At 46.8% G+C, this 9,573-nt stretch overlaps 1 protein-coding gene across 1 annotated transcript in view; it reads right to left on the bottom strand.

The window, feature by feature from the left end:
• Window positions 1–1,817: 1,817 nt before the first annotated feature.
• Window positions 1,818–9,573, bottom strand: part of LOC129817864 (uncharacterized) — a 42,466-nt gene continuing 34,710 nt past the window's right edge. Inside the window, exon 4 of the mRNA XM_055873459.1 lies at window positions 1,818–5,268. Within this exon, the coding sequence (XP_055729434.1) occupies window positions 5,149–5,268 (120 nt within the window). The 3' untranslated portion in view covers window positions 1,818–5,148. The remainder of the gene's footprint in view (window positions 5,269–9,573) is intronic.

Genomic DNA, 9,573 nt, shown 5'->3' with positions numbered 1-9,573 from the left:
CATCTATAGATAACCACGACCAGACTGAACTAGGAGAGCTGTGAACACCATCTATAGATAACCACGACCAGACTGAACTAGGAGAGCTGTGAACACCATCTATAGATAACCACGACCAGACTGAACTAGGAGAGCTGTGAACACCATCTATAGATAACCACGACCAGACTGAACTAGGGGAGCTGTGAACACCATCTATAGATAACCACGACCAGACTGAACTAGGGGAGCTGTGAACACCATCTATAGATAACCACGACCAGACTGAACTAGGAGAGCTGTGAACACCATCTATAGATAACCACGACCAGACTGAACTAGGGGAGCTGTGAACACCATCTATAGATAACCACGACCAGACTGAACTAGGGGAGCTGTGAACACCATCTATAGATAACCACGACCAGACTGAACTAGGGGAGCTGTGAACACCATCTATAGATAACCACGACCAGACTGAACTAGGAGAGCTGTGAACACCATCTATAGATAACCACGACCAGACTGAACTAGGAGAGCTGTGAACACCATCTATAGATAACCACGACCAGACTGAACTAGGAGAGCTGTGAACACCATCTATAGATAACCACGACCAGACTGAACTAGGAGAGCTGTGAACACCATCTATAGATAACCACGACCAGACTGAACTAGGAGAGCTGTGAACACCATCTATAGATAACCACGACCAGACTGAACTAGGAGAGCTGTGAACACCATCTATAGATAACCACGACCAGACTGAACTAGGAGAGCTGTGAACACCATCTATAGATAACCACGACCAGACTGAACTAGGAGAGCTGTGAACACCATCTATAGATAACCACGGCCAGACTGAACTAGGAGAGCTGTGAACACCATCTATAGATAACCACGACCAGACTGAACTAGGAGAGCTGTGAACACCATCTATAGATAACCACGACCAGACTGAACTAGGAGAGCTGTGAACACCATCTATAGATAACCACGACCAGACTGAACTAGGAGAGCTGTGAACACCATCTATAGATAACCACGACCAGACTGAACTAGGAGAGCTGTGAACACCATCTATAGATAACCACGACCAGACTGAACTAGGAGAGCTGTGAACACCATCTATAGATAACCACGACCAGACTGAACTAGGGGAGCTGTGAACACCATCTATAGATAACCACGACCAGACTGAACTAGGAGAGCTGTGAACACCATCTATAGATAACCACGACCAGACTGAACTAGGAGAGCTGTGAACACCATCTATAGATAACCACGACCAGACTGAACTAGGAGAGCTGTGAACACCATCTATAGATAACCACGACCAGACTGAACTAGGAGAGCTGTGAACACCATCTATAGATAACCACGACCAGACTGAACTAGGAGAGCTGTGAACACCATCTATAGATAACCACGACCAGACTGAACTAGGAGAGCTGTGAACACCATCTATAGATAACCACGACCAGACTGAACTAGGAGAGCTGTGAACACCATCTATAGATAACCACGACCAGACTGAACTAGGAGAGCTGTGAACACCATCTATAGATAACCACGACCAGACTGAACTAGGAGAGCTGTGAACACCATCTATAGATAACCACGACCAGACTGAACTAGGAGAGCTGTGAACACCATCTATAGATAACCACGACCAGACTGAACTAGGAGAGCTGTGAAAACCATCTATAGATAACCACGACCAGACTGAACTAGGAGAGCTGTGAACACCATCTATAGATAACCACGACCAGACTGAACTAGGAGAGCTGTGAACACCATCTATAGATAACCACGACCAGACTGAACTAGGAGAGCTGTGAACACCATCTATAGATAACCACGACCAGACTGAACTAGGAGAGCTGTGAACACCATCTATAGATAACCACGACCAGACTGAACTAGGGGAGCTGTGAACACCATCTATAGATAACCACGACCAGACTGAACTAGGAGAGCTGTGAACACCATCTATAGATAACCACGACCAGACTGAACTAGGAGAGCTGTGAACACCATCTATAGATAACCACGACCAGACTTTTGTGATGGATAATGGCTGGTCTAACTCACACAAGGCACATTTAGCACATTTGATTGTCTGTTCGTTGGTGTTACACACACACACACACACACACACACAAACACACAGCTTAAGTGAGAGGAGACACATGGCTATTAGTCCGTCTGTCCTCTCGACCCACAGGCCCAGCTTACACACAAAATGGCACCCTGTTCCCTACAGAGTGTATTACTGAGAGAGGTGGCTGAGAGAGAGAGATGGCTGAGAGAGGTGGCTGAGAGAGAGAGAGGGCTGAGAGAGATGGCTGAGAGAGAAAGAGCGAGAGAGATGGCTGAGAGAGAGAGCGAGAGAGATGGCTGAGAGAGAGAGATGGCTGAGAGAGAGGGCTGAGAGAGGTGGCTGAGAGAGATGGCCGAGAGAGAAAGAGCGAGAGAGATGGCTGAGAGCGATACTACTTCGACTGGCTCAGTGTTCAGTGGTTCGCAGGAAACTTTTTTGGCTCTACGCGCTCTCGAAAGAGGTTTCTCTTTCTGCGCCAAAGGGCACAACTTTCTCTTTCCCTGGTCTTGTCATCTTGCTTTGTTTCGAGGTGTTTTAAATATTCAAATGTATTGTGAAATGTCAAAACGGGAACAGTGTCTGTGGTGAAATCGGACATTTTAACCTTCTGTCAATGACATCACAGATAACCATCAAAGAACATGGGGTGCATCCCAAATCATTCACTCTTCTCTATGGGCTCTGGTTAAAAAAAGTGGAGCACTATATACGTAGGGAACAAGGAGTCATTTGGAACGTACAGGAACAGAAACAATAGTCTGTTGATCAGGTGACGTCATGTGGGAAGAGGATGTTCCGTAACCAACAGTACAACGCAATGCAAAACGCTTGTAATTCTCATTAGGAATTTGCATATGCGCACGATGTTAAAGTAGAATAGAAACACTCATTAAGGAAGGCCTTGAATGACTCGGCAACTACTCCCTGAAAAAGACAAGAACATAAAATAAATAAAAATAAAAGTTTAACCCATCAATGTCTTCATTAATTACTTTCATATTATAATTTTTTCTTTTTTTTTTTTTTTTTTTTTTTACATTAGATTCAAAATCCTGTCTTCTGTTGATATAATTTTTAAAACCACTTTAAAAAATGTACTCAAATAACAACAAAAAAACGCCCGCTGAAAAAGCAGTGGTCGTTGGTTTCATATTGAAAATGCTGCACTAAATCGTAACGCCGATACAAATTGGATTCTATGGGACTTTCTGAAATCCTCAGATCTTGTCCTTAGGAGTAGACGTGGTGGAGGTGAGGACTCACAAGAACTGAGCCCCCCCCCCCCCAGTAAAGACCAATGGTAGCACGGTGTCAGTGTGCATTGTTAAATAAAAAAAAATAAAAAAACTTTTCTGGATTAAAAAATAAGTACCCACACAGCTGGTTGAGAGCGCTGTGCACATTCATTCATACCAACACAGGAATACATTTTCATTGTGTATTTCGTGAAACCATTTCAATTGTTGATGCCAAAAGGATTCCGGCTATGATAAAGAGTTATAAAGAGGTCACATCTATTTCAATTGAACTGAGTGACGTCAACACATCTGAAGAGAGCCTTCATTAAAAACATCATTGATTGATTGTGTTATTAGCTATACAGTACGTTGTCCCATGCACGCAAATTGGACTGTAACTGCAGTTAGATTCCTAAGGTTTCTTTAGTGCCTTCCAAACTGGTTCATCTGTACAGTATTGCGCCAATCGTTGATTGTACAGCATTTGTCTTTGTCTTCTATACCTCCAGCAGACCCACAGAGACTACCACTTGTATCGTCACAGGGTCTGTTGTTTGTGATTGTCAATCCTGCCAAGATAAAGAAATCTTGAAAAAAATCCTATATTTTCTCTGTCAGAGTTTATCAAAAGTTGTCCTCAACTTTGACAGACCTATACCTTAGGATCTTTAAGAACACATAAGTCAAATTTATACATGCATTCATCCTGTTGATAAAAAAAAACCAGACCTGTCATTCATCTCATTCATACTGAATCTTCCTCTCATTCAGACTGAAGCTTTATCTCATTATGACTGAATTTTTATCTCATTCAGTCTGAATCTTCCTCTCATTCAGATTGAATCTTCCTCTCATTCAGACTGAATCTTTATCTCATTCAGATTGAATCTTCCTCTCATTCAGACTGAATCTTCCTCTCATTCAGACTGAATCTTCTTCTCATTCAGACTGAATCTTTATCTCATTCAGACTGAATCTTAAAACCACTTCAGACTGAATTGCTGGTGGATTGCACCATTGAAAGACATAGGATAAGACACCGTAGCTCAATCTACACCAGAGATCGACAAGTCACGTTTGCAGACAGCGCTCGTCTTGACGACCCCACCACCAGAGATCGACAAGTCACGTTTGCAGACAGCGCTCGTCTTGACGACCCCACCACCAGAGTCATTAAATCACAACCATTTTTAAAATATAGACCAGTGTGAAACATCGAGTTACATGGAGTTTTGCCAGTTCAGAAAATACATTGGAAGTTTGTCAAGTTCGTGGTAGGGTGGGTGAGTAGACGTTCACACAGAAGACCATAAAGTGTCCAGAAAGTCTTCTCTTGAAGGGACCTCTTATCTATATATATATAAAAAAAAAGGTTTTATATTTTACAATTATTTTAGAAAATATCTCTGTCTTCTAACAGCATGGCTGAGAGAGAGAGAGAGAGAGAGAGAGAGAGAGAGAGAGAGAGAGAGAGAGAGAGAGAGAGAGAGAGAGAGAGAGAGAGAGAGAGAGAGAGAGAGAGAGAGAGAGAGAGAGAGAGAGAGAGAGAGAGAGACACACACAGAGAGAGAGAGAGAGAGAGAGAGACACACAGAGAGAGAGAGAGATGATTCTAGTCTCCATCCAGCAGTGACCAGTTCTTCTCTAATTCATCTTTGATTTAAAAAAAACCCAGAAAAACCCCAGAAAGGAATCCAAACCCGTGTTCCATCATACAGTGCCATCTAAAAGTCTGGTCCCTCGTTTTGGTCGGGGGGACGGGGGGGACAAAATGAGGCCGGGAGAGGCCTTCTGAGACGGGTGGAGGGGTTTTTGCGAGGTACTCCCTCATCTCTCCTGCCCTCTCAGACGGGGTATGGCGGGGGGCCCTCTGTTAAACAGGAAGCCATAGAGGGTCATTGTAAGACGCATCCAGACTGGCAGGACATCCCTCTGATGGCGCAGGAACTGTGAGGAAGACAAGAGAGCGGGAGGGAGATTAATATCAAATCAGAATTAGTTAAATGCTTCTTTTTTTTTTTTTTACAGCAACAGTTTTCACCAAATTGCCTTACAGTAACCCGTCCACCACCATAACCATCATCACAGATGTTACCATGAGCAACAAGTTATTGGAAACCCCAAATGACACTGTCTGTGGTGCTTCCTGAGTTCAATATGACATCATGGTTGAGGTGAAACAACAACAGTAACCCGTGGTAAACCAGCCGTCTAGACCAGACACAACACCGGAGCAGATCGGATATTTCCACAACAGCAATTCTGTCTCAGTTGTGCTCGGTGTGCAACATAACTGGGCTCTGTCACTAAGGGCTGTCTTAGAGCCTGCACGGAGTGAACAAGTTACTAGTCTCCTTCCTCCCTCCCATCTCCCTCCTCCTCCAGGAGCTGCATCTATCCCACCACTAAAGCCTATCTTCCTCCACTTCCTTCCCTCCCTCATCTCTGTTCAAGCGCGTCTCCTGTTGGCTTTCTAACAGAAAAGCCAAGCTGGTTATTTCAGCAGGTTGCATAAGCATCAGTCACACTGTCTGTCTCTCTCCACAGAGTAGTAGGCAGACTGACTGACTGTCTGTCTGTCTCTCTCCACAGAGTAGTAGGCAGACTGTCTGTCTGTCTGTCTGTCTGTCTGTCTCTCCACAGAGTAGTAGGCAGACTGACTGACTGTCTGTCTCTCTCCACAGAGTAGTAGGCAGACTGTCTGTCTGTCTGTCTGTCTGTCTGTCTGTCTGTCTGTCTGTCTGTCTGTCTGTCTGTCTGTCTGTCTGTCCCTCCACAGAGTAGTAGGCAGTCTGTCTGTGTAGGGAGATGTTATGTTACATGTTATACTGCAATGTTATATTGCAGTGCCTATTCTACTCCCACTGGGCCAGTGGAAAAGTGTTACAGTGCCTATTCTACTCCCACTGGGCCAGTGGAAAAGTGTTACAGTGCCTATTCTACTCCCACTGGGCCAGTGGAAAAGTGTTACAGTGCCTATTCTACTCCCACTGGGCCAGTGGAAAAGTGTTACAGTGCCTATTCTACTCCCACTGGGCCAGTGGAAAAGTGTTACAGTGCCTATTCTACTCCCACTGGGCCAGTGGAAAAGTGTTACAGTGCCTATTCTACTCCCACTGGGCCAGTGGAAAAGTGTTACAGTGCCTATTCTACTCCCACTGGGCCAGTGGAAAAGTGTTACAGTGTTACAGTGCCTTTTCTACTCCCACTGGGCCAGTGGAGAAGTGTTGCAGTGTTACAGAGCCTATTTTACTCCCACTGGGCCAGTGGAGAAGTGTTACAGTGTTGCAGTGCCTATTCTACTCCCACTGGGCCAGTGGAGAAGTGTTACAGTGCCTTTTCTACTCCCACTGGGCCAGTGGAGAAGTGTTGCAGTGTTACAGAGCCTATTTTACTCCCACTGGGCCAGTGGAGAAGTGTTGCAGTGCCTATTCTACTCCCACTGGGCCAGTGGAGAAGTGTTGCAGTGCCTATTCTACTCCCACTGGGCCAGTGTTGCAGTGTTGCAGTGCCTATTCTACTCCCACTGGGCCAGTGGAGAAGTGTTACAGTGTTACAGTGCCTATTTTACTCCCACTAGGCCAGTGGAGAAGTGTTATAGTGCCTATTCTACTCCCACTGGGCCAGTGGAGAAGTGTTGCAGTGCCTATTCTACTCCCACTGGGCCAGTGGAGAAGTGTTGCAGTGCCTATTCTACTCCCACTGGGCCAGTGGAGAAGTGTTGCAGTGCCTATTCTACTCCCACTGGGCCAGTGGAGAAGTGTTGCAGTGCCTATTCTACTCCCACTGGGCCAGTGGAGAAGTGTTGCAGTGTTACAGTGCCTATTTTACTCCCACTAGGCCATTGGAGAAGTGTTGCAGTGCCTATTTTACTCCCACTGGGCCAGTGGAAAAGTGTTACAGTGCCTATTCTACTCCCACTGGGCCAGTGGAAAAGTGTTACAGTGCCTATTCTACTCCCACTGGGCCAGTGGAAAAGTGTTACAGTGCCTATTCTACTCCCACTGGGCCAGTGGAAAAGTGTTACAGTGCCTATTCTACTCCCACTGGGCCAGTGGAAAAGTGTTACAGTGCCTATTCTACTCCCACTGGGCCAGTGGAAAAGTGTTACAGTGCCTATTCTACTCCCACTGGGCCAGTGGAAAAGTGTTACAGTGCCTATTCTACTCCCACTGGGCCAGTGGAAAAGTGTTACAGTGTTACAGTGCCTATTTTACTCCCACTGGGCCAGTGGAGAAGTGTTACAGTGCCTTTTCTACTCCCACTGGGCCAGTGGAGAAGTGTTGCAGTGTTACAGTGCCTATTCTACTCCCACTGGGCCAGTGGAGAAGTGTTACAGTGCCTATTTTACTCCCACTGGGCCAGTGGAGAAGTGTTACAGTGCCTATTCTACTCCCACTGGGCCAGTGGAGAAGTGTTACAGTGTTGCAGTGCCTATTCTACTCCCACTGGGCCAGTGGAGAAGTGTTACAGTGTTACTGTGCCTATTTTACTCCCACTGGGCCAGTGGAGAAGTGTTACAGTGTTACAGTGCCTATTTTACTCCCACTAGGCCAGTGGAGAAGTGTTATAGTGCCTATTCTACTCCCACTGGGCCAGTGGAGAAGTGTTGCAGTGCCTATTCTACTCCCACTGGGCCAGTGGAGAAGTGTTGCAGTGCCTATTCTACTCCCACTGGGCCAGTGGAGAAGTGTTGCAGTGCCTATTCTACTCCCACTGGGCCAGTGGAGAAGTGTTGCAGTGCCTATTCTACTCCCACTGGGCCAGTGGAGAAGTGTTGCAGTGCCTATTCTACTCCCACTGGGCCAGTGGAGAAGTGTTGCAGTGCCTATTCTACTCCCACTGGGCCAGTGGAGAAGTGTTGCAGTGTTACAGTGCCTATTTTACTCCCACTGGGCCAGTGGAGAAGTGTTACAGTGCCTATTTTACTCCCACTGGGCCAGTGGAGAAGTGTTACAGTGCCTATTCTACTCCCACTTGGCCAGTGGAGAAGTGTTGCAGTGCCTATTTTACTCCCACTGGGCCAGTGGAGAAGTGTTACAGTGCCTATTCTACTCCCACTGGGCCAGTGGAGAAGTGTTACAGTGTTGCAGTGCCTATTCTACTCCCACTGGGCCAGTGGAGAAGTGTTACAGTGTTGCAGTGCCTATTCTACTCCCACTGGGCCAGTGTTGCAGTGTTGCAGTGCCTATTTTACTCCCACTGGGCCAGTGGAGAAGTGTTACAGTGTTACAGTGCCTATTTTACTCCCACTAGGCCAGTGGAGAAGTGTTATAGTGCCTATTCTACTCCCACTGGGCCAGTGGAGAAGTGTTGCAGTGCCTATTCTACTCCCACTGGGCCAGTGGAGAAGTGTTGCAGTGCCTATTCTACTCCCACTGGGCCAGTGGAGAAGTGTTGCAGTGCCTATTCTACTCCCACTGGGCCAGTGGAGAAGTGTTGCAGTGCCTATTCTACTCCCACTGGGCCAGTGGAGAAGTGTTGCAGTGTTACAGTGCCTATTTTACTCCCACTAGGCCAGTGGAGAAGTGTTGCAGTGCCTATTCTACTCCCACTGGGCCAGTGGAGAAGTGTTGCAGTGTTGCAGTGCCTATTCTACTCCCACTGGGCCAGTGGAGAAGTGTTACAGTGCCTATTTTACTCCCACTGGGCCAGTGGAGAAGTGTTGCAGTGTTGCAGTGCCTATTCTACTCCCACTGGGCCAGTGGAGAAGTGTTGCAGTGCCTATTTTACTCCCACTAGGCCAGTGGAGAAGTGTTGCAGTGCCTATTTTACTCCCACTGGGCCAGTGGAGAAGTGTTGCAGTGTTGCAGTGCCTATTCTACTCCCACTGGGCCAGTGGAGAAGTGTTGCAGTGTTGCAGTGCCTATTTTACTCCCACTGGGCCAGTGGAGAAGTGTTGCAGTGTTGCAGTGCCTATTCTACTCCCACTGGGCCAGTGGAGAAGTGTTGCAGTGTTGCAGTGCCTATTCTACTCCCACTGGGCCAGTGGAGAAGTGTTGCAGTGCCTATTCTACTCCCACTGGGCCAGTGGAGAAGTGTTGCAGTGTTACAGTGCCTATTTTACTCCCACTAGGCCAGTGGAGAAGTGTTGCAGTGCCTATTCTACTCCCACTGGGCCAGTGGAGAAGTGTTGCAGTGTTGCAGTGCCTATTCTACTCCCACTGGGCCAGTGGAGAAGTGTTGCAGTGCCTATTCTACCCCCACTGGGCCAGTGGAGAAGTGTTGCAGTGTTATAGTGCCTATTTTACT

Source organism: Salvelinus fontinalis, chromosome 20 (genome assembly GCF_029448725.1).
Source record: "Salvelinus fontinalis isolate EN_2023a chromosome 20, ASM2944872v1, whole genome shotgun sequence".
Lineage (NCBI taxonomy): Eukaryota > Metazoa > Chordata > Actinopteri > Salmoniformes > Salmonidae > Salvelinus > Salvelinus fontinalis.
This window is presented reverse-complemented; position numbering and strand designations above follow the sequence as displayed.